Source organism: Mobula birostris, chromosome 30 (assembly GCF_030028105.1).
Source record: "Mobula birostris isolate sMobBir1 chromosome 30, sMobBir1.hap1, whole genome shotgun sequence".
Lineage (NCBI taxonomy): Eukaryota > Metazoa > Chordata > Chondrichthyes > Myliobatiformes > Myliobatidae > Mobula > Mobula birostris.
Genome location: NC_092399.1, coordinates 39,952,380 through 39,978,676, shown reverse-complemented (window position 1 = coordinate 39,978,676; position 26,297 = coordinate 39,952,380). Strand labels below are relative to the sequence as shown.

The 26,297-nt window shown below is 45.6% G+C and overlaps 1 protein-coding gene across 1 annotated transcript in view; it reads right to left on the bottom strand.

The window, feature by feature from the left end:
* col16a1 (collagen, type XVI, alpha 1) overlaps positions 1-26,297 on the bottom strand; it is a 401,818-nt gene that overhangs the window by 251,810 nt on the left and 123,711 nt on the right. Inside the window, exons 17-20 of the mRNA XM_072247276.1 lie at positions 25,598-25,636; positions 24,383-24,427; positions 13,998-14,033; positions 11,224-11,328 (exon numbers count right to left, since the gene is read on the bottom strand). Coding sequence (XP_072103377.1) covers positions 11,224-11,328; positions 13,998-14,033; positions 24,383-24,427; positions 25,598-25,636 — 225 coding nt within the window. The remainder of the gene's footprint in view (positions 1-11,223; positions 11,329-13,997; positions 14,034-24,382; positions 24,428-25,597; positions 25,637-26,297) is intronic.

Here is a 26,297-nt window from a genome sequence, read left to right as displayed (position 1 = left end):
TTTATTAGCCTAGTTTTCAACTGATCTTAAAGCCTTTTGTACCTGCCTTAATATATACTTGATGTTTCATCCTCTTTTCCGGCCCCACTCCTGCTCTACTCTGGCTTCTGTATTACTAAGTTCTCGGTCTCTCATCTACTCATTATTACCTGTATTGCTGCCACCTGTGTCTCATTGTGCTCCACCTATCAACTGCCTCTCTGTTTATTGCTCAGTGTATTTCAGACCTGTGTTTTTTACACCTGTACTGTCTGTATATCAACTCTGGTTTTTGGATTTCTCTGAATGTTTTGATCTCTGCCTGAACTTTAATGCTGACTTTGTTTGCACCATGGGATCTGTTACTCAATTAATATCACTGTGTGCACAGTACTGGGTCTGTAATTGGATCCCTGCTCCAGCACTGACAGTCAGCTGATATCTCTGAGGGTTAAGTGAGCTTTCCAGTGAAGCGTGCAACCTCGAGGCCAAGAAGCCTGGAGATAGGATTTGAGCCCATGATTGACTGATCGATTCCATTTTTTGCTGATATTGCCAATTAAAACAAGGAAGACTGAAATCATGAGGTGAGAATGGAAAGTGATCAGGTGTTCATCTCTATCTACCAGCCTCCTGCTTGGGATGGCCCTGGAGGAAAGTGTCTGTGTGTGACAGTCTTTCTCTCCCTCCCATTTGCTGCTCCCAGCTGAAGGTCCTGGCATTTGAATGGTCTTTCTCTTTCCCTCAATGCTGTCGGAGGATGGGGCTGGAGTCCTGGGTCTTGAGCAAGGTTTAATTGACACGATTTGTGGATTGGGCTCTGTGGTTCATGTTATGATATGTTTCTGTTTCTGGTTGCTTGTTTTTTTTTTTTTTTTGTTGCTATTTTGTGTGATTTTGATCAGGGTGGCTACAGATAACAAATGGCACAACACTGCATTGAACTGAACTGAATATAGAACAAATAACATAGAATAGTACAGCACAGTATAGGTCCTTTGGCCCACAATGTTGTGCTGACCCTTAAACCCTGTCTCCCATATAAACCCCACCTTAAATTCCTCCATATACCTGTCTAGTAGTCTCTTAAACTTCACTAGTGTATCTGCCTCCACCACTGACTCAGGCAGTGCATCCCACACACCAACCACTCTCTGAGTAAAAAACCTTCCTCTAATATCCCCCTAGAACTTCCCACCCTTTACCTTAAAGACATGTCCTCTTGTACTGAGCAGTGGTGCCCTGGGGAAGAGGTGCTAGCTGTCCACTCTATCTTTTCCTCTTAATATCTTGTACACCTCTATCATAGAAACATAGAAAATAGGTGCAGGAGTAGGCCATTCGGCCCTTTGAGCCTGCACCGCCATTTATTATGATCATGGCTGATCATCCAACTCACAACCCCGCCCCAGCCTTCCCTCCATACCCCCTGCTCCCTGTAGCCACAAGGGCCATATCTAACTCCCTCTTAAATATAGCCAATGAACTGGCCTTAACTGTTTCCTGTGGCAGAGAATTCCACAGATTCACCACTCTCTGTGTGAAGAAGTTTTTCCTAATCTCGGTCCTAAAAGGCTTCCCCTTTATCCTCAAACTGTGACCCCTTGTTCATGTCTCCTCTCATCCTCCTTTGCTCCAAAGAGTAAAGCCCTAGCTCAGTTAGTCTCTGATCATAATGCACACTCTCTAAACCAGGCAGTGTCCTAGTAAATCTCCTCTGTCCCCTTTCCAATGCTTCCACATCCTTCCTATAGTGAGGCGACCAGAACTGGACACAGTACTCCAAGTGTGGTCTAACCAAAGTTTTATAGAGCTCCATCATTACCTCGTGACTCTTACATTCTATCCCTTGACTTATGAAAGCTAACACCCCATAAGCTTTCTTAACTACCCTATCTACCTGTGAGGCAACTTTCAGGGATCTGTGGACATGTACCCTGAGATCCCTCTGCCCCTCCACACTACAAAGTATCCTGCCATTTACTTTGAACTCTGCCTTGGGGTTTGTCCTTCCAAAGTGTATCACCTCACACTTCTCTGAGTTGAACTCCATCTGCCACTTCTCAGCCCACTTCTGCATCCTATCAATGTCTCTCTGCAATCTTTGACAATCCTCTACACTATCTACAACACCACCAACCTTTGTGTCGTCTGCAAACTTGCCAACCCACCATTCTACCCCCGCATCCAGGTCGTTAATAAAAATCACGAAAAGTAGAGGTCCCAGAACAGATCCTTGTGGGACACCACCAGTCACAACCCTCCAATCCAAATGTACTCCCTCCACCACAACATCCTGCAGGCAAGCCAATTCTGAATCCACCTGGCCAAACTTCCCTGGATCCCACGCTATGTTCCCTCTAAGCTGTGCACGCGCACAGACGTTTTTCAACCAGTGCACAAAGGAAATTAATGTGCGCACAAAAGGTTAGTTACCTAAAATAATGTAATTAATAATTATACTTATTGAAAATAATCTTTGATCTAAATGTTTCTGTTAACTAGTTGGCTTTTCAAATACCACAATGCATGTCACCTCACCTTTCTTGTTCCAGGATCTGGGAGACCATGATTCATGGAGTGACAAAGTTAAAGTTTTGCTAAGCTAACAACATGAAGAAAACGTCACAGTAGATACAAGTTTGCTGTTGATTTTTATAAATAGTCTTTGTGTTCATTTAGAAGAAAGGTTTCCTGAAGATGAGGTACAAGAATGCTCAGCTTTTGATTTCTTTACAATTGCAGATTGTGACTTCACATTTGGCAATGAACAAGTTAATGCCTTGTATCTAAAATGTCATGATTTTCTAGCTGAAAATACTTTAATAGTTAGACAGGTTAATAATTTCAAATTTTCTGTGCAAGAAAAAATTAAATCCAAACCGATTTCAAACTTTGCTCAAATGGTGGCATTTGTACCTCAAAATGAAGAGTTTTGCAACCTTGCACAGTTGATGGACATTGGGGGAATCTTTCTTGCGTCTAGTGCAGACTGTGAGTGAGGTTTTAGCCTAATGAATCAACTCAAAAACAAGCTGAGAAACTGTTTAGGTGAATTGTAAGCGCAAAATAATCTGCAGATGCTGGGGTCAAAGCAACACTCATAACACGCTGGAGGAATTCAGCAGGTCGGGCAGCATCCGTGGTAAAGATCGGTCGACGTTTCGGGCCAGAACCCTTCGTCAAGACTGTAGGGGGAAAGGGCAGACGCCCTATAAAGCAGGTGGGGGGGGGGAGGGTGGGAAGGAGAAGTCTGGTCAGTTCCGGGTGGAAAACCAGTAAGGGGAAAGATAAAGGGGTGGGGGAGGGGAAGCAGGAAAGGTGAAGAAAGAATATGGGAAAACACAATGGGTAGTAGAAGGAGGTGGAACCAAGAGGGAGGTAGTAGGCAGCTGGGGGAGGGGGCAGAGTGACATGGGGATAGGGGAAGGGAGAGGGAGGGAATTACAGGGAGTTGGAGAATTCTATGTTCATACTAAGGGGCTGGAGACTACCTAGATGGTATATGAGGTGTTGCCTAATATACTGTCTAGGTAGTCTCCAGCCCCTTGGTATGAACGTAGAATTCTCCAATTTCTGGTAATTCCCTCCCCCTCCCTTCCCCTATCCCTATGTCACTCTGCCCCCTCAACCAGCTGCCTATCACCTCCCTCTTGGTTCTACCTCCTTCTACCACCCATTGTGTTTTCCCCTATTCCTCCTTCACCTTTCCTGCCTATCACCTCTCTGCTTCCCCTCCCCCACCCCTTTATCTTTCCCCTTACTGGTTTTCCACCTGGAACTGACCAGCCTTCTCCTTCCCACCCTCCCCCCCCCCCCCCCACCTGCTTTATAGGGCCTCTGCCCCTTCCCTCTACAGTCCCGATGAAGGGTTCTGGCCCGAAATGTCGACCAATCTTTTCCACGGATGCTGCCCAACCTGCTGAATTCCTCCAGAGTGTTGTGAGTGTTCCTTCAGTACATTGACGATTACATTGGTGCTGCTTCCTGCACCCATGCTGAGCTTATCAATTTCATCGACTTTACTTCTAACTTCCACCCAGCCCTCAAATTCACTTGGTCTAGCTCGGACACTTCTCTCCCCTTTCTCGATCTCTCGGTCTCCACCTCTGGAGACAGACTGTCCAGTGACATCTTCTACATGCCCACTGACTCTCATAACTACCTCAACTATACCTCTTCCCACGCTGCCACATGGAAAAATGCCATTCCCTATTCCCAGTTCCTCTGTCTCCGCCGCATCTGCTCCGAGGATGAGGTTTTCCGTTCCAGGACATCTCAAATGTCCTCTTTCTTTAAGGATCGTGGTTTCCCGTCTGCTGTCATCAATGATGCCCTCACCTGCAGCTCCTCCATTTCACCCACTTCGGCTCTCACCCCATCCTCCTGCCACCACAACAGGGACAGAGTTCCCCTTGTCCTCACCTACCACCCGACTAGCCTCCGGATCCAACATATTATCCTCCACAACTTCCGCCACCTTCAACAGGACCCCACCACTAAGCACATCTTTCCCTCTCCACCCCTCTCTGCCTTTCACAGGGATCGGTCCCTCCGCGACTCCCTGGTCCACACGTCCCTCCCCATGGATCTCCCACCTGGCACTTATCCCTGTAAGTGTAAGTGCTACACCTGTCCCTACACCTCCTCTCTTGCCACCATTCAGGGCCCCAAACAGCACTTCCAAGTGAGGCAACACTTCACTTGTGGGTCTGTTGGGGTCATCTATTGCATCCGGTGCTCCCGGTGCGACCTCCTCTACATCGGTGAACCCGACGCAGATTGGGGGACTGCTTCGTCGAGCACCTCTGCTCCGTCCGCCACAACAGACAGGATCTCCCAGTAGCCACCCACTTCAACACTGCTTCCCACTCCCATTCAGATATGTCCATACATGGGCTCCTCTACTGCCATGATGAGGCTAAACTCAGGTTGGAGCAGCAACACCTCATATACCGTCTAGGTAGTCTCCAGCCCCTTGGCATGAACATAGAATTCTCCAACTTCTGGTAATTCCCTCCCCCTCCCTTCGCCTAACCCTATGTCACTCTGCCCCCTCCCCCAGCTGCCTACCACCTCCCTCTTGTTTCTACCTCCTTCTACCACCCATTGTGTTTTCCCCTATTCCTTCTTCACCTTTCCTGCCTATCACCTCTCTGCTTCCCCTCCCCCACTCCTTTATCTTTTCCCTTACTGGTTTTCCACCTGGAACTGACCAGCCTTCTCCTTCCCACCCTCCCCCCCCCCCCCCCACCTGCTTTATAGGGCCTCTGCCCCTTCCCCCAACAGTCCTGACGAAGGGTTCCGGCCCAAAACGTCGACCCATCTTTTCCATGGATGCTGCCCGACCTGCTAAGTTCCTCCAGCGTGTTGAGTGTCGGTTTAGGTGAATGTTATTTTGATATGTTAATGAGAATCAAAAGCTATCAATTGGATGGAAGTTCTATTAGTCTAGATAGAGTTTACAAAGAATGGGTAAATGCTAAAGACGAGAGAGAAAAATAACTGAGTGACTTAAATATGTATGTTATTTTATTGTTATTCTGTGCAGTTTTATGTCAAATATTTTGTAAACCTACAAAAACTGTGCCATGTGTGTACTCAGTGCACACATACTTTTGTCACAGGAAAAAAATTTGCACAAAAGATTTTTGCGCACACTGACTACTAAAAATTAGATGGGACATTGATCCTACGTCTTCTGACTTTCTGAATAAGCCTACCATGTGGAACCTTGTCAAATACCTTACTAAAATCCATGTAGACCATATCCACTGCACTATCCTCATCTATATGCCTGGTCACCTCCTCAAAGAACTCCATCAGGTTTGTTTGACACGATCTGCCCTTCACAAGGCCACACTGACTGTCCCTGATCAGACCATGATTCTCTAACTGCCCATAGATCCTATCTCTAAGAATCTTTTCCAACAGCTTTCCCACCACAAACTTAAGGTTCACTGGTCTATAACTACCCAGACTATCTCTACTACCTTTTTGAACAAGGGAACAACAGTCGCCTCCCTCCAATCCTCCAGTACCATTCCCGTGGACAACGAGGACATAAAGATCTCAGCCAGAGGCTCAGCAATCTCTTCTCTCACCTCGTGGAGCAGCCTGGGGAATATTCCGTCAGGCCCCGGGAGCTTATCCATCCTAATGTATCATAACAACTCCAACACCTCCTCTCCCTTAATACCAATATGCTCCAGAACATTAACCTCACTGATATTGTCCTTGCCGTCATCAAGTTCCCTCTCATTGCTGAATACTGAAGAGAAGTATTCACTGAGGACCTCTCTCACCTCCAGAGCCTCCAGGCACATCTTCCCACCTTTATCTCTAATTGGTCCTACCTTCACTCCTGTCATCCTTTTGTTCTTCACATAATTGAAGAATGCCTTGGGGTTTTCCTTAACCCTACTCGCCAAGGCCTTCTCATGCCCCCTTCTTTTTCTCCTCAGCCCCTTCTTAAGCTCCTTTCTTGCTCCCCTATATTCCTCAATAGACCCATCTGATCCTTGCTTCCTAAACCTCATGTATGCTGCCTTCTCTCACCTGACTAGATTTTCTACCTCACTTGTCACCCATGGTTCCTTCACCCTACCATTCTTTATCTTCCTCACTGGGACAAATCTACCCCTGACATCCTGCAAGAGATCCCGAAATATCGACCACATGTCCGTAGTACATTTCCCTGCAAAAACATCATCCCAATTCACACCTGCAAGTTCTAGCCTTAGCCTCATAATTTGCCCTTCCCCAGTTAAAAATTTTTCCTGTCCTCTCTGATTCTATCCTTTTCCACGATAATGTTAAAGGCCAGGGAGGGGTGGTCACTGTCCCTAGATGCTCACTCAGTGAGAGATCTGTGACCTGACCTGGTTTGTTACCTAATACTAGATCTAGTATGGCATTCTCCCTAGTCGGCCTGTCAAAATACTGTGACAGGAATCTGCCCTGGACACACTTAACAAACTCTGCCCCATCTAACTATTGGAACTAATCAGTTGCCAATCAATATTAAAGTCACCCATGATACCTGTTATTTTTGCACCTTTCCAAAATATGCCCAGACTCTTTCGATGACTTCTGAGGGTTGCATTTTTTTAATATTCTGTGTCTTTCACTTGTTTCTTTTTGCTGTTTGTGCAGTTTGTTGGGCACCTTAGTGGTTGATCTTTGATGGTTTTCTTTTAAGTGGTTTCAGGTTTCATGGCTGTCTGTGAGAAGACGAATCTCATGGTTGTATGCTTCATACATACTTTGATAATAAATCTACATTGAATTTTTTGTTCATCTCTCATCTCTCTGCCATGGAGACCTGTGTTATTCTGAAGCTCTTCCAGCAGCCTTGTTCCTTGCACCCCCTTTTGCTGTTTTGATCATTCCCTACCTGTCCCCTTCTCCAACCCTTACAGTTTTCCACATTTTGTTTTTTAGAAAATCCTCCCTTTTACACCCTCCATTGTCACAGCAGATGCTCAAAGTCTGATATTAGCCCCCCGCCACCCACAGCTCTGCTCTTCCTTCCAGGCCTTTGCAAAACGCACTATGGGTTGGATACTGCCATGCCTTTCCCATTGCACCTCTGGCCAGCACCTTGACAGGCTGTTCCAGATTAACTGAATGCTGGTAAACAACTCTTCCATCTAATACTTAAATTCGCTTAGTTTGTTTCAATTATTTTAATAAAATGATGAAAATAAGATAAATTGTTCTGTCCTTCTGATCTACTATTTGTCATTTGCATCTTACTGTAAGAAGATGGAGAAATGTTACTGAGTGAGCACTTGGGAGATAATCAGTTCATGTGAATCTCAACAGATAATGAGAGGTTTTACAGATGCTGGAAGTCATGAGCGACACACATATAGGATGCAGGAAGAACTCAGCAGGGCAGGCAGAATCTGTGGAGAAAAATGAACAAATGATGTTCCCGGCTGAGACCCTCAGCAGACCTGCACCAGATGCTTCTGTGTTCCTCCACTATTTGTTTGTGGGAGACAGAGGTTAGGTGAAGAGGGTGGAGACTTAAGGGGAGTAGGAACACCGAGCCGACTGACTGAGTTGAATAGCTTGCTTCCGTCCTCTACAATCTGAGTTCTGTGGAAGTTGACTGATCTCATGATGGTAACCTGTACAGGTGTCCCACACTCCCCCCAAACAGTCTGACTCTTTGAACAAGCATCTGAGACCTCAATCCCATCCCTCAGGCTCTGACCCTCCCTTGCTCTTGTGACATATCCACCCTTGACCTCTGAACTACAGATCAGAGCAGTGTGGAGGAACAGAGAGATCTTGGGTTCACATCCATAGAACCCTCAAAGTTGCCACACAAGTGGTTAAGAAGGCATATGGTGTGGTGGCCATCATTGGCCAGTGTATTGCATTCAAGAGCGGCAACATACCGTTGCAGCTCTATAGAAGACTGGTGGACCACACTTGGAATATTGTGTCAATTTCTAGTCACCTCATTTATAGGAAAGATGTGGAAGCTTCATAGAGGATGCAGATATTTACCAAAATTATCCTGCATTAAAGAGAATGTTTTATGAAGATAGGTTAAGTGAGCTAGAGCTCTTCTCTTTGAAATAAATATGAGTGAGAGGTAACTCAATGGAGGTGTACAAGATGATACAAGGCATAGATAGAGTGGATAGCCAGAGACTTCTTCCCAAGGAGGAAATAACTAATATAATGATGCCAGAGGTTAAGTTTTTTTTACACAGAGTGATGAGTGTAAAGGCAGATGCATTAGGGGCACTTAAGAAACTTTTCAGGGGCACTTTTCAGGCCAAGACCCTTAATCAGATGAAGTCCCAAAAACATCAATCTCTCATTTTCTTCCATAGATACTGCCTGACTTGCTGAGTTCCTCCAGCATTTTGTGTGTGGTGCTGGAGAATGCTTTTTACCAACTTCATCTAATTATTGCTGGTTACCTTTGTTCCTTTTCTCACTCACACCCTTGTTGTAAGCAAGAATCAGCCTTCAAATAGCTTCCAGTAAAACAATGATGAGCTTTGAAAGTTCAAAGTATAACTTGCACATAGCACAGCAGGAAGCCACCCACAGAAGTGGACTGGAACCTGCTCTCTGTACTCATACAATCATTCATTCTCCAATGCATTCATGAAGATATAACTGTTTAGACTGAGCCACAGCAAATGTAGAATGAACATAATGGACCAGGCGGGGGCTTCTATACATGTGGAAATGTTTCCTGGAATCCATGCCCATCTGGAATGTACCCTGACAAAAGTTAAAGCTTTACTAAGCACCAGCCTCTCTAAACTGTAAGTATTTGAACATCTGAAGCCCATTAGTCTGTGACATTGTTCAGAAGCTTCCTGTCCATCCTTCAACTGCTCCAGCTATTCCAGCTCACCTACTTGGCACAAGGAACTCTGAGACTGTTGGGAGTTGCTGAATACAGAGATTCTGAATCTCTACAAAACTTTTTCTTTGAAATAAAAATAAGGCAGAGCACATCGCCAGTCTCTGCAAAGTCCATCACTGGTTAACTGAAAAACTCATCTTCATGTTAATTGACCTCAGAAAACCTCATGGTAATTGCAGACATGGAAATTTAATCACCAAGATTGCTTCAATTCACCAAGTCCAAAAGCTTATTTCCTTAACCACATTCATGTGTACAAATCCAGATGGATCAAACTTCTCAACAGTGAAATCTTCAGCCCCTACTCTACTCTTAGATAAATTGGGGCTTAGAAAAATAAAGGGCTATGGGTAACCCTAGGTAATTTCTAAAGTAAGTACATGTTTGGCACAGCATTGTGGGCCGAAGGGCCTGTATTGTGCTGCAGGTTTTCTATGTTACTCTCTGTACACTCACCACTGCATGACCAGTCTCTTCTCTAACTCCATCTACAAATTTTCAGATGACACCAGCATAGTGGACTGTATTTCAAATAATAATGAGTTGGAATACAGGAAGGAGATAGAAAGCTTTGTAACATGGGTGTTGTGTCAACAAGCTTACCCTCAACGTCAACAAAGCAGAAGAGCAGGTCATTGACTTCAGGAAGGGGGAAGTAAACATGCTATTGGTTAAGAGAGCTGAAAGCTTCTAGTTTCTCGGAGTGAACATCACCAATAGCATGTTCTGTGCCAACCACATTTGACACATCACCATCAACCCTTATAATGTTTTAATTGATGCACTACAGAAAGCATTCTCTCTGGGTACATCACGACTTGGCATCTGCTCTGTCTGTGACTTGTGAAATGCGTGGGTTTTCCCTGGGTCCTCCAGGTAGGTCACTTGGTCTTTATGAATTGTCCCATGATTAGGTTAGGGATCATTGGGTTTATTGGGGGTTGTTGGGGTGCAGGGGTGTGTGGCTCAAAGGGCCAGAAGGGCACAGGGGTCTGAATTGCATTCTAGAATATCAACAGAATTCAAGTGCCCATTATGCCACTTTGCCTGCTTCCAAAGTTAGGTCTACGTGAATAAAAGCAGGACCACAGGGCACCCAACATTTCAGGGTGGATGGTTCAAGGATGGTTCCTGTAAGAGCAACAGCAGCAGTAAGAGTAACGACAACAGTGGATGCTGTCAGCAAAATGAACAATAGCAACAGAACAAGAGAGAGTAACAGAGGAACAACAACAGAGCCACAATGGACAGCAGCAAGACAACACGTTGGCACAGTGGGAAGAGTACAGCCTCATTGTTCCAGACTCCCGGGTTCAGTACTAACCTTGGGTTTTTTCCAGCGTTTCCCCCCACAGCCCAAGGACAAGCTGTATTGGAGATGGCTGATGTTTATCTTCCCACAATGCGTAGTTAGTGGTAGAATTTGAGGACTGTTGGTGGGAATATGAGGAGAATGGGTTTATAGGGAAGCTACTGCAGAGTGGAATTACTCTGTGAAACAGCATGGTCTCAACAAACTCCTTTGTTGTAAGTAAGTACAGATAAAAGGAAATTGGAAATGTCAGGTGCTAGGTTAATGTAACTGGCTGTGGGGTGGCCATGGAATGATAATCATTAACATGCCCCTGCCACAGCTTTTCCAGCCTCCAAGATTTTGCTTGTGGGCTCTCTCAAGTACACCTCCAATAATAATCAACTATAATCACATTATAGTCAATAGTGATTTATTTAATAAATGTGTAAACATAAACATGCAATCTGATTTCTTTAACACATTTGACATACAAGTAGGAACGCCCAGCCATAACCATGCATACTCCGATATGACTACCAACACTCACCTGCTTGAGCCCCACAGGGTGTGAGTTCATGTTGTAGGCTGTATCCTGCTTGCTCTCACCACCTTGCTCTTTTTTGTCTGAAGGACAAAGTCCACACTGGTCTCCCTGTGGACACAGTTGGCTATTAGCGACTGCAGATTGCAAACATCCCTTCCATGCATTCTGCATGGCCTCATTCAGACGTGGTTGGGAATATGAGGTGAGGGAGGAAGAGGTGGCGGGGAGGGGCACTTTTATGAAGAAGGTGAGTGGATGAAATCAAGGACCCAGCTAAGTTGTGAAGAACAAAGAGCATTTTGGGTCCTTTAATAATATTCAAGTATGCAACACTCTCCTCAATTCATCAGATTAAGGGTTCTATACATACTGTAAATACAACTGCTGGCTGGACCCCATATTTGCAAGTAGCCACAATGGTAGAAGTCCACATTTCTTCAGGGGCCCTGGCTGGAGTATGCCTGAATGGAAACAGGTGGCTATGTTGATGTTTGGGAGTTACCTTTTGTATGTGGCCCCTTAACATAAGGGAAAACAAGAAATGATCTAAAGATTAAGACAAGAGAAGTTTTCCCCATTTTCCAATCAATTTATATCCAATTATTATCTGTCTCACCTTCTGACATGTCATCTTGATATGGTCAGGGATACCTTCTTCAGCTCGATACTCCTTTGAGTATGAAGCATGAGTTTGCTGTGACATTCTGATTGGATTTGGCAAGGCTGGGGTGACTTGGACCAGGGTCATTTTCCAAAACTGAAGGATCAGCTATTCAGGACAGAAGCAACATAAAATTTTTGCAGCTAGGATATAGCCAACTGGCGGAATTCTTCACCCCAGCTGGTTGAGGAACCTCAGGTGCAGAGTATATACAAGGGGAGTACCAATGGGTTGGTGGATATTAATGGATTTGAGATATACAATAAGGAGCAGCTGAGAAAGCAGCGAGCATGATCTTCCTGAACAGGTATCTAACCGCAATTGACCAGATTCTATTCCTTATGTTCTTATTTCTTATGCCCTTCCAGCCCAAGGTGAAGAATCCATCCTGGCAAGTAAGGCATCTCCACAACCAACATCACAGTCTGTTGCTGATAATGGGTTTGCAGCAGGGTGGTTTAAGATTTTGATGGGAATGTGGATCTTAAATTAGCTAGACACAACCACCATTTTTAGCACAATTACCAATTTTCTTCTCCAAGAATGCTTTTCTCCCATTTGCTAGCCAAGTGACCCTGTGAACCAGGATGGAATGTCCTGGTAGGTTGTTCCACCACAAGGCTTGTTACAGATTACTGGGGTGCTGTACTCCTCTGATTCATTTCCACAAGAAGCTGTGGACCAGAATCATGAGGACAGGAACTGCAGTGCCTTGAAAAAGTATTCCGGTAATATGAATATTACAGCCCGGGATTTTGATCAATTTAAACGTGAATTGTTATCTTGAATAACATGCTCTTTTTTCATTGTAGAGCCCAAGACACAAGGAAAATTGTAAAGCATGATATACTAAAAATTCAAAAACTAAAATGTCAGCAGTACAAAAGCATTCATCCCCCTTTGTTCAGAATTTAGTTGAACTCACAGCTATTATAGCCAGTAGTCTTTATGAATAAGTCTCTATTAGCTTTGCACAATATGATGAAGCAAGATTTGTCTATTCTTCCTTGCAAAATTGCTCAAGCTGTGCCAGGTTTGTTAGGGAGCAGCGGTGGATAGTTCTTGAGGTCTATCCAGAGATGTTCGATTGGGTTAGGGTCATGACTCTTGACTGGGTCACTCAAGGGTATCAATTTTCTTCATTTGAACTCGCTCCATGGTTGCTCTGGCAGTGTACTTTTGGTCATTGTCCTGCTGAAAGATGAATTTCCTCCCCAGTTTAAGCTTCTGGCAGAGGCTAGCAGGTTTTAATCAAGGATTTCTCTGTATTTAGCTGCATTCACTTTCCCATCAATCCTGACCAGATTTCAGCCTTATAGCATGATGCTACTCTTACAGGTGATCCTCCAATTTTCTACACCAACAATTTGGGTGAGTTGGTAAAGTACGAAATTTAGTGTAGTAATTACAAAGGGGATGAATACTTTTTCAGCCTCAAAATTTTGGTTTTTAATTTTCAGTAAATTCTTGACAAGTTTTGGAATTTTTCTTTTAATTTAACAAGATGCTCAGTGTTTTGTAGATTAGCTCAAAAAATTCTATTCATTATATTTTATATTTTGAAAATAAGGCAGTAAAGTATAAAAATAGTTGTGGGGGCTGAGTACTTTTTCAAAGCACTGTATCTTAGAATCTGCTCCAGCACCTCTGGGACCTTGGTCAGCACCAGATCATGAGGCCACCCACTTCCACACCACAGAACACCCAGTGAGTGAGCTGTGGACAGAGTCTGTTCAATCCCCGTACAAACTGATTCTGATCTCACGGTGGGGAGTTCTATGAAACAGAAGTATCCACAGTTGAATTGAACTGAATCACAGAATTGGGCAGCCCAGAGAGAGGCCATTGGGTAAATCCAATCACTGCCAACACTGGGCAGCTCAGAGACTGGCCATTGGATTTATCCACTCAGTGCAAACACTGGGCAGCCCAGAGAGAGAGACCATTGGGTTCATCAACTCTGTGTCAACACTGAAATTACCATCAATCCCATTCTCTACTTTTTTCTCCCCACAGCCCCTGTGTAGCCACCCATCCCTGACTACCACTGGGGTCGAGGATGTTTTGACACTTCCTCTGATTGCAGACACACCTGGTTGAAGCTAAAGTGACTCACCTTTTCTCCCTTTGGCCCAGGCAATCCAGGTTTACCCTGTCAAAGAGAAAACACCAAGATGTGTTCACACCCCAATCTCAGAGGAGCTGGGAAACCTTTAACAACAAACACTCAAACCTACTTGCCGTCCACACAAGCAGTTAGAGTGAAATCTCCATTCCACAGCACTTCATGAACATGTAAAGACTAGAATTTAGATATAGTTATTTATGTATAAAGCTTAAACAGTTTATGCAAATTTTGTAAAGTTTGTGTCTACTTCTGTTGAATTCCTGCCCATCAGTGACATGTTCTATCAGATTAACCCAATTAATGATGTGACTTGCATACCTGATGACATTGTCAACTTGCAGATGGAATTTGGGTCAGAAGATCACCTCTGTAATTAACATCCCAGCCCCCATCCGACACTATCCCCCACCCTTCCCTGAGGATGCCATGGAGAAATCACTGGAAGACCAACAAACCACTACCAGGAGTGGGTATACGAGTGCTGGCGCTATTGGCCAGCAACATTCTGGTATCTGTAAACCCCACAGGCTGAGTTTAACTTCACAGTAACAGCACCATTCTAGTCCCACTATTTATTTGTGGCTTTTAATCCTGCATTAGGACTACTCAACAAGCTAGTTTGATGCAGTGGGGATTGGGTAACCTAATTGCTTGTTTTCTATGTCACACAATGTGCCTGAGGGTTAGGCTGTACAGCAGCTGAAGTGATGGTTTTGGACTCTATGTTCAGAGCCATCAGACGAAGCAGTGGAACTGAATACCGGTGTAAAGTGGACTGGTGCCAGAAATGCAGAGACCTAATAGCTGACAAATTATCTGCCTTTCCCTTCATTCTCAATGTGGAAATGACATGGTAATGGCTATGCAAGTCACTCATATTAACAGACCTTAGAGAGCATTCTAAGTGGTCACATCACCACCCAGGATGTACCCACTTCTCATTACCATCAGGAATGAGGTACAGCAGCCTGAAAACACACTCAATATTTTAGGAACAGTTTCTTCCCCTCCTCCATCAGATTTCTGAACAGTCCATAAAGCCAGAGACACTACTTATAAAATATTTCTTTTTGTAATTTGTAGTATATTTTTATGTATTGGCTCTGTACTGCTGGCACAAAACAACAAATTTCACAATATTTATCAGTGATAATTAACCTGATTCTGAAGACAATCCAAGAATAAGACCAGTGGCCAAGGTATTTCACTCGACAATGTTACCTGCACCAAATGGACACCTCAAGGCTCTGAAAGAGGTAGCTGAAGAGATTGTGGAAGCATTAGTAATGACCTTTCTAGACTCTGGAATGGAAAGTGGCAAATATTACTCCACTCTTTAAAAGGAGAGGGAGGCAGAAGAAACGCCTGGACAGTGGTTGGGAAGATGTTGGGAGTCCATCATTAAGGGTGACATTTTGGGGTACTTGGGCTACATGACAAAATAGGCCAAAGTCAGCATAGATTCCTTACGGGGAAATCTTGCCTGGCAAATTCGTTGAGGGAATAACAGACAGGATAGACAAAGGAGAGTTGTCTATTTTTTTTAAACATGGAGAAAATTCAAAAATAAGAGGCACAAAGGGAGTTGGGAGACTGTAAACAGGATGTTAACTTGCAGGTTGAGTTGGTGGTCAGGAAAGCAAATGCAATGTTAGCATTCAGCTCAAGAGGACCAGAATATAAAAGCAAGGGTGTAATGCTGAGGCTTTATAAGGCATTGGTCAGACTGCACTTGGAGTATTGTGAGCAGTTTTGGACCCCTTATCAAAGAAAAGATGTGCTGGCATTGGAGAGGGTCCAGAGGAGGTTCACAAGAATGATACCAGGTATGAGGAGCTTTTGATGGCTCTGACCTGAGGTCAAGTATTGCCTGAATCGAGGTAGTGGGTCCTGGGCCTGAGAGTGTATTGAAGCAGCAGGGCCCAGGTCCCAGAGCGATGAACGACCCACTGTTTGGCCCATTTAAGCACTGGGCCGATTGAGAAGGTCAATATGGGCTGAATTGAGCCAGCGGGACCCAGCTCTGACAGTGCATCAAAGTGGCAATGCCCAGGTCCGAGAGTGATAAGCACTGGGCCAGATTGAAAAGGTCAGGGTGTTGTGGCTGGAGGCAACAGATGGCCAGTGTTCAGCTCACTGCTCCAGGACATTTACTCATCTCTGTGCTGAACTAAGGCTGTAGTCTGCAACTAACAGGCTCCTGGATCAGCTGTGATCGGCTTCGTGGCTGGGGACTCACTTTTGTGAACTTCAGTTCTCAGTGTTAGTTACTTACTTTGTTTTTTCCAGCACGTTGGGTGTTTGACGGTCTTTTTGTTAATGAGTTCTATTGGGTTTCTTTATTTTGCAGCTGCTTGTAAGGACACAAATCTCAAGGTTGTATATAGTATACATACTTAGATAATAAATCTACTTTGAACTTTGAACTCACTGGAGTTTAGAAGAATGAATAGTCATAGTCATACTTTATTGATCCCAGGGGAAATTCCCGGGGGAAGGGGGATCTCATTGAGACCATTTGAGTATTGAAAGGCCTAAATAGAGAGCATGTGGAGAGGATATCTCCTGTAGTGGGAGAGACTAGGACCAAAGGGTGAAGCCTCAGAATAGAGTGATGTCCATTTAGAATACAGATGAGGAGGAATTTCTTTAGCCAGATGGTAGTGAACCTGGTGAATTCATTGCCACATACAGCTGTGGAGGCCAAGTCATTGGGTATACTTCAAGGGGACATTGGTTAGTCAGAACGTCAAAGGTTACAGAGAGGGGGCAGGAGAATGGAGTTGAGAGGAATAATAAATCAGCCCTGATGGAATGGCAGAACAGAGCAGACTCAATGGGCCAAATGGTCTGATTGTGCTCCTATGTCTTATAGTCTTTCATTCTCCATGGTGAAGCAATGAGATCAGCTACAGCCTACCGCGCACAGTGTGCATACCCAACGTTGCATACACTGATGTTGTTCCTTCCTGACACATACCATTGATCAGGGAGATAATCGACAGTGTAATAATCCCTCTTTCACACACTCCTAGAGCAGGCTCCACTTTACCATGCCCTAGCATACAGACTAAGTGCAGGGATAGTGAAGAGTCCAAGAATATTCGGATCATAGAGCACCACAGCACAGAAATAGACACTCCAGCACATTTAGGTCCATGCTGAACTATTACTTTGCCTAGTTCCATCAACCCACAACGGGATCGTAGTCCTCTGTAACCCTCCCATCCAAACCTCTCTTAAATGTTAAAATCAAACTTCCACTGGCAGCTCATTCCACACTCTCACCACACTCTGAGTGAAGAAGTTCCCCCTCCGGTTCCACTGAAACATATCACCTTTCACCCTTAACCCATGACTCTGTTTCTAGTCTAGTCACACCCACCCTCAGCAGATAAAGCCTGTTTGCATTAATCCCATTTAATTTTCCATTCCTCTGTCAAATCTTCCCTCATTATCCCATGCTCCAGGGAATAAAATCCTAATCTTTTCAACTTCCCTATAACTCAGGCCTTAAATCCTGGATGTTTCTTTGTAAGTTTTCTCTGTACTCTTTCAATCTTATTGCTACACTCAATATTCCATATTAGGCTTCACCAACATCTTATATAACTTCAATATAACAGCCCAACTCCTGCATTCAGTCCTTTGATTTATGAAGACCAATGTACCAAAAGTCCTTTTTACAACCCTATCGACTTTTGATGTCATTTTCAAGGAATTATGGATAGAAACATTGAAAACCTACAGCACAATAAAGTCTATGCTGTGCGGAACATGTACTTACTTTAGAAATTACCTAGGGTTACCCATAGCCCTCTATTTTCCTAAGCTCCATGTACCTGTCCAGGAGTCTCTGAAAAGACCCCATCGTATCTGCCTCCACCACTGTCGCCGGCAGCCCATTCCACGCACTCACCACTCTCTGAGTAAAAAAAAACTTACCCCTTACATCCCCACTATAACTATTTCTAAGCACCTTACAACTGTGCCCTCTCGTGTCAGCCATTTCAGCCCTGGGAAAAAGCTTCTGACTATCCACATATCAATGCATCACATCACCTTATACACCTCTGATCCTCTGCCACTCCAAGGAGAAAAGGCTGAGTTCACTTAACCTATTCTCATAAGGCATGCTCCTCAATCCAGGCAACATCCTTGTAAATCTCCTCTGCATCCTTTCTAAAGTTTCCACATCTTTCCTGTAGTGAGGTGAGCAGAACCGAGCACAGTACTCCAAGTGGGGTCTGACCAGGTCCTATATAGCTGTAACATTACCTCTTGGCTCGTAAAGTCAATCCCACAGTTGATGAAGGCCAATATACCGTATGCCTTCTTAACCACATAGCCAATCTGCATAGCAGCTTTGAGTGTCCTATGGACTCGAACCCCAAGATCCCTCTGATCCTCCACCCTGCCAAGTCTTACCATTAATACTATATTCTGTCATCATATTTGACCTACCAAAACAAACCACCTCACACTTTCTGGATTGAACTCCAACTACCACTTCTCAGCTCCGTTGTGCATCCTATTGATGTCCTGTTATAACCTCTGACAGCCTTCCACACTGTCCACCACACCCCAATCTTTGTGTCATCAGCAAATTTACTAACCCATCCCTCCACTTCCTCATCCAGGTCATTTATAAAAATCACGAAGAGTAAGGGTCCCAGAACAGATCCCTGAGGCACACCACTAGTTACCGACCGCTATGCAGAATATGACCTCTCTACAATCATTCTTTGCCTTCTGTAGGCTAACCAATTCTGGATCCACAAAGCAAGATCCCCTTGGATCACATGCCTCCTTACTTTCTCAATAAGCCTTGCATGGGGTGCCTTATCAAATGCCTTGCTGAAATCCATATACACTACATCTACTGCTCTACCTTCATCAATGTGTTTAGTCACATCCTCACAAAAATCAAACAGGCTCATAAGGCAGGACCTGCCTTTGACAAAGCCATGCTGACTACTCCTAATCATATTGTGCCTCTCCAAATGTTCATAAATCCTGCCTCTCAGGATCTTCTCCATCAATTTACCAACCACTGAAGTAAGACTCACTGGTCTATAATTTCCTGGGCTATCTCTACTCTCTTTCTTGAATAAGGTAACAACACCTGCAACCCTCCAATCCTCCAGAACCTCTCCAGTCCCCACTGATGATGCAAAGATCATTGCCAGAGGCTCAGCAATATCCTCCCTTGCCTTCCCACAGTAGCCTGGGGTACATCTCATCCAGTCCCGGAGACTTACCCACTTGATGCTTTCCAAAAGCTCCAGCACATCCTCTTCCTTAATGTCTACATGCTCAAGCTTTTCAGTCTGTATTCTCAGATGCCCAGTTCTATCGCACCCTGTTACGAGAGGTTCCCAACTGTGCCAGCTTCCGGCATTTAGATGATCTAACTCTCCAGTGTATGGCTAGCTGGCACAGCCCCTTTAAGGGTTCAGGACGGTCCCACTAATTGGCAATCATGTTTTGGGCACCGAAATTGGGTGTTCAAAGAGCACCTGAATGGAGCCTCATTTCTCAATGGTAAGCCCTACTAGTGAGATTGCCTAGCATTTGTTTTGTGCTCAGATCTCGATCCAGTTTGATGCCATATCTTGATCCTCGCTTCGGATACTCCAGCATTTGGGTCCAAACCATCCTCATCAAGGACTCTTGTCACAGTACAATTGAGTCAGCAGGGTATCAGAGTCTCTCGTGGGCTGTGGCCAACCATGAGAGGATTTCCAGACTGAGCCGGGAGATACACAAACTCCAGATAACTCTTTGACAACTTTTGCAAGAAGAAAGTCAATCGCTTGGGAGAGACAGTCGGTAGCTCTGCAGAGCCACGACAGCTTCCAACCCCAGAGAGATCTGACAATGACTTGGGTTCTTGCTGCGGCTTCCTCATCCAATGTTCATTAGTTTTTGAACTTCAGCCATCCCAGTTCCATTTGGAGCACAGAAAGGTGGCCTTCATTATCTATCTTCTGACTGGAAGAGCCCTAGCCTGGGCCACTCTGCATTGGGAATGCAGGTCAGAAATTTGCTCTGATTTGGAGGAATTCATAGCCGCCAAGAAAAAGATATTCCATTACCTTGCCAGAGCCAGCTAAGCCTCAGACCTCCTGATGAAGATTCAGCAGGGTGGATGGTCAGCATCCAACTATGCAATCAAATTTTGGACCTTGGCCCAGGAGAGTGGATGGAATGAGGAAGCCTTGGCCATGCTGTACTGCCAGAATCTGAGATGAACTGAAGGATGCCCTTGCCTTGGGAAAGCCAGCAGAGAACTGAGCAACCAGTCCTTCTTGATAATCATCTGGCAATGTGAAAGTAGGATTTCTTCAGGAGGTCAAAGAGAGCCGGTCTGAGCCCAGTCCCAACGTATTGCAGTTTCACTCCCCAACCTCGGACTATGACCAGCCCACCTCCTGCTCAAGATCCTGTCAAGCCCATACAGGATGGCTGCACTGGAAGTCTCAGCATCAGAGTCAAGATAGCTGCTTTTACTGTGGGCTTAATGGCTCAGGCTGAAATCTTTGGGAGAACTGCAAAGACTGCCCAGTGTCAAGAGGACTGTGATGGTAGCAGCCACTACTCCCAATCCCATGGATTCTCATTTCATGCTGAAAGCAGAGTGCACCTGAGGTAAGAACTTGATGCAGGTGAAGGCTTTTTTGGACTCTGGCGCAGCAGGTCATTACTTGGACTTAGGACCACCCATCTGTTAGACGTACCGCTGCGAGAGTTGGGCCAGTCCATGCTTGCAACTGTCTTGGATGGCTGCCTGCTGGGTTCTGGGCTGATCCAGCAAGACATTGGTCTTGCAGATGAGGATTGAAGATCATGTGAAAGACATTAGTTTCTAAATCATTGACTCTCCACTCATACCCTTGATCCTCAGGTACCCTTGACTGTTGCAGCATAACCCATCTGTGGACCAGAGGGAAGGGAGAATTATTGCTTGGTCCAGTCATTGTAAGAGGGTGTGTTTGCTGCATGGTGTTCTGACCCCCCGGCCCCCAAAGATCAACCACCAAGAAAGTGGCGGCCTTCAGTGCAAGGTAGCCTGAGCCTTCTGGAGACCTATCCTGCCCTCAAAGACAGACAAGCTAGTCCCAGCCAACAGGACAGTGCTAGAGCTGACACTGTCTCGTCAGGACTGCATGTGAACTAGAGAGAGAACTAGTTCTGGAGAAGACCAAGGAGATGCCTGAGCAGTCTGGAAAACTGGAAAACTTGCAGCTAAGCCTAAGGAATCAACTGCCAGGTCTCAAGGAAGGAAAGACTCCTAAACGCAGATACCCAGATCCTTCAATCCTTGAAGCCTATTAGCATGAGTTGGGAGGCAAGGGCCATCTGTAACACCTTGTTGCCATCACCTGAGGATATAGACAGGGATTTGGCCACCGTTTCTGCAAATAAACTTCGTGAGCTGAGGGAGAGGACTCTGAGGTTGGTCGATTTACCCCTGCCACCTAAGACACCTCAGGAGTTGTCCTCAAAGGAAGATCTTGAGGAGATAGCATCATACAAACGGGTCAAAATCCCTTCCATCTACAAGGACTTGGAGGAAGTCTTCAGCAAGGGAAAGGCCTCGATTCTTCCACCGTACGAACCCTATAGACCTGCTGCCTGGTACCTGGCCTTATGCACACTCTCAGCCCCATAGAAAAGTGCAATGGAAGGGTATATAAAGGAGGCCAAGAGGCTGAATTCCAGCAGGCCAGCTGGTCTTTGCTCTTTAACCGTTTTGAATTCATTCTGACCTACCAACCAGCATCAAAAAACTGAAGCCAAATGCCCTATTCCATCACAGAGGAGCAGCCTACCACCATTTTGCCCCAGCGGCAATTCAATGGGGTATTGTTCACAAGGCCTAAGTACAAGGGGAGATTCCAAAGAATGGTCATTTAAGTCAGCTCTTCATCCCAAGTTCTGACCAGTCCCAGGTATTCTAATGGGGACATTTGTCGAGATTGACTGCTCACCCAGGGATTGCTAAGATCCTTGAGTTTATCAAGAGGAGGTATTGGTGGCCTAGAATGACTAGAGGATCATCAGTATATGCAGGCATCCGAGGTGTGTGCCTAGAACAAGGAGCTGCATACCCAACATCAAGGGCTCCTCCACTCCCTGACTGTCCCAGAAAGACTGTGGGCACACATCTCCACGGACTTTGTCATGGGTCTTCCGCCATCCAAAGGGAAGACTGTCATCAGTGATTATCATGGGATTTGGCGATTGGTTTTCAAAAGCCTGCAAGTTCATTGCCTTGGAGAAGCTATCATCCACGGCGGAGATGGACAAAATCGTCCTGGACCAGGTCTCTAGGATCCACGGATTCCTGGTGGACATTGCCTCAGACCGTGGTCCACAATTCACATCACATTTCTAGAAGGTGCTCTGTAAGCTGACTGAGACAACAGCAAGTCTTTAGGTTTCACCTACAGTCCAACAGCCAGATGGAGTGGACCAACCAAGATTTAGAACGTACCCTGAGATGCCTGGTCTCAGAAAGACCTGATGAATGCTGTGACCATTTGATGTGGGCAGAGGTCACTCACACTACCTTACACCTTACAGCATTCGGTGCACGGGATGTCACCATCCGAGTACTAGTTTGGTGTTCCTCCACCTCTCTTTCTGGAACAGGAAGCTGAGGTTGGGGTTCTGTAGCTGAAGATCTCATTCAACACTGCAAGCAAAAATGGATTAGGGCAAGAGATTTTGCTGGCCTCTACACAGAGGGTGGAAACCAAGGCGAACCAAAGGAGAAGGCAGGGACCAACACTGCAACGTGGGCAGCAGGTCTGGCTGTCCACTCATGATTTGCTTCTCCATGTGGGGTCTAGAAAGTTGGCGCCCAAGTTCACTGGACCTTTGAAACCCTAAGAAAAGTAAACCCAGTGGCTTTCATCTTGAAGCTCCCCAGGATCCTAAAGATCAATCCCACCTTCCACATCTCCAAATTAAAACCTGTCTGCACCAGGCCCTTTGTCCCACCACCGTCAGCCCTGCTGCAACAGAACTTTATTGATGGGGAACAGGTCTTCACTGTGAGAGGGCTTTTGGACATATACTGTTCGGGATGTTTGGCAATACCTCATGGACTGGACACAATTCAGATGAGGAGAGGTGCTGGGTGCCTGAAAGAGTCATCTTGGATCCAGCTCTCATCCACGACTACCATCACCAAGTAGCCAAGGCCACCAGGAGTCAGCTGTGGGGAAGGGATCCTGTTACAAGATGCTCCCAACCATGCCAGCTTCCGGGATTCAGATGCTCTAACTCTCCCAGAGTATGCATCCCTTTAAGGATTCAGGATAGTCCTGCTAATTGGCAATCATGTTTTGGGTGCCAAGAATTGAGTATTTAAAGAGCACTGAACTGAGGTTCAGTGCTTTATTTTAAGCCCTGCTAATGATATCGTTTAGCATTTGTTTTGTGCTCAGATCTAGATCCAGCTTGATACCGTGTCTCAATCCTTGCTTTGAATATTCCAGCATTTGGGTCCAAACTATCCTCATCAAGGACTCTCATCACTCACCCCTCAGTGCCTAACCAGTCACTGTGTAAGTCCTACCCTGGCTGTCCTCCCAAAGTGCAAGACCTCACACTTGTCTGTATTAAATTCCATCTACTATTTTTCAGCCCATTTTCCAGCTTTCATGGCCTTCTTCTCTGTCCCAGTCTTAATGTCTGATAGCCTTCCTTGCTGTGCAGTGCACCTCCAATCTTGGTGTATGTTTGATACAGAGTAAAGCTCTCTCCAGACCATCCCATCGTACACGTCCAGAGCAGGAACAACACCTGTGGACAGAGCAAATCCAGATCTTGTCCAGATAAAAATCAGAGTAGAATTCTAAATTCTGTCTTACACATGGCAAGGACTAGTGGAGACAAAAACCTCTCCACACTGTTCCACCAAGCACTCCTATGCCACGATTAAGCTCTGCTGGAGAGTCACTGATTTGAAACTTGGAGCCTTTCTCTCTCTACAGGTGCTGCATGTTTAGTTGAGGGTTTCAAACAGTATTTTTTTACTCCTGGTGCAGGGTGGGTATGAATCAGATGGAGTCAGCTTTCTCCAATGTAGCTGAATCACAGCTGGATGGGGAGCTAATTTGCCCACTGTTGCCAGCTCTCCAATCAGAGAGAATAAAACCACATCCATCCCATCCCCCCTGCATTTGATGTTAACTGCAGATGTCTGCAGTACTTCACCACATCCTTTCCCTCCAGTCACCCTCGTGGACTTTGTTTCCTGAGGCAGCACCCCACAGCCTTGTTGACGCTGAAGACTGTAGACTTCCCTGACTGTCAGATCAGAGCCTGCTCCTTCAGAGATAAGCATACGCATTCCTCACCTGTTTTCCGGGGAGACCATCAGGGCCAGGGTTCCCATCAGTTCCCTACACAACACAGGGACAGAACAAAGTAAAAAGACTGAAATTGAGCAGGCCCTCATAAAATCTTCACTGCAGAGCAGCCAGCCCAACTCATCAGCCTTCCAACTGCAGAACAGATAATAATCCCACAACTTTCCCATCACTGACCGCTGCATCTTCTTCGAGTGATGGAATCTGCCTGCACAGGAGAGGATGTAAACTTAACACTGAGACGTTCATCCACAGTCAGAGCAAAGTATTGAGGACAAAGTCATAAGATAACACGGCTCAGAATCAGGCCCTTTGGCCCACTGTTTCCGTACTAACCATCAACACAGAAACAGAGAAACATAGAAAATAGGTGCAGGAGTAGGCCATTCGGCCCTTTGAGCCTGCACCGCCATTCAACCACTGATTTATATTCATCTCGCTCTACTCTCATTAGCTCGGCCCATACTCTGCCACCCATCCATCCTCTAGTAGGAATTTGCAGCGGCCAGTTAACTGGCCAGCCTGCAAGACTCTGGGATGTGGAAGAAAAATCAAGCTTCCAGAGGAAACCCTCGCAGTCACAGAAAGAACATAAAAAGTGCACGTGGACAGCACAGAAATTGGAACTGAACCTGGAGTGAGGCTCCACTCCTGTACCACTGTGCCGCACCAACCTCACGTTAGGCTGATGATCACCCTACACTCATGGCCTTTTGTTGATTTCTAAAGTCAGGTCATCTCAAATTCATGAACTGCTCCCTACTCCCTATGGAATTCAGACCCACAGCCTGATCATCCCTCCTCCCAGATTCTTATCACCTACCAACACCTTGGCTACAGAGTCTCTCCTGCCTCTAAACGTGCCAACCAGCAATCTGCTACTGCCTATCCTCTCCCTCCACGTGACCACAGTTCACACCCCCAGTCCCTGAGGACACTATAGCCACAGTACAGGCCCTGAACTCTGACTACCCCACTGGACATCCTCCACAGCTTTGTTCTCACATCCTTGTGTCTGTCCTCTCTGGTTTGCTGGTAATGGTGTAATGAACCTTGGCTCCCTAAACACCAAGATGGTTCTGGAGAGTACAGAATGCAATCAGCCCAGTCGTTTACCACCAACAAACTGAGAGGGTGAAACAGGCAGCAATGCCCAGGAGAGGCTGGGCAGGTGGGAAATTTCCAAATCCAAAACAAACTTACCGGATCTCCTTTGACTCCGGGTGGGCCACCAGGCTTTCCCTTTGGGATGGAAAAGTAAACGATCGTCAGCACTGCACAAACCAAGGAGACGTTGTGTTTATTTATGCTCCATTGGGAGGGGTGTCACCAAGAGGACAGAGTGGGCAACAGGAGTGGTGCTGAGAGGGTGACAAGAGGAAACAACGGGGATGGGGATATGGTGGGGGGGGGGGGAAGGAGAGGTGGGGAAAGGAATCAAGAGCCTAGACCCAGAACATGGTGGCGCAGAGATCTGACTTCACTGAGCAAAACTCTGAAAGTGTAGTTATATCTGAGTGAGACACAGTGGGCCGGGTGGTGGGTCTGGGACTGTGCAGGTGACGGACACCTCAGCCCAAGGTAACATAGTAATAAAAACACAAACACGAGGAAATCTGCAGATGCTAGAATTTCAAGCAACACACATAAAAAGCAGGCCAGGCAGTATCTATAGGAAGAGGTACAGTCCCCCCTCCCCATCCCACTTTCAATTCTCTTACTATCTCGTCTTTCAGTTAGTCCTGACGAAGGGTCTCGGCCCAAAACATCGACCGTACCTCTTCCTATAGATGCTGCCTGGCCTGCTGCGTTCACCAGCAATTTTTATGTGTGCAACATGGTAATATAGTGGTTAGTATAATGCTTTACAAAATTGGCAATCTGAGTTCAATTCCCACTGCTC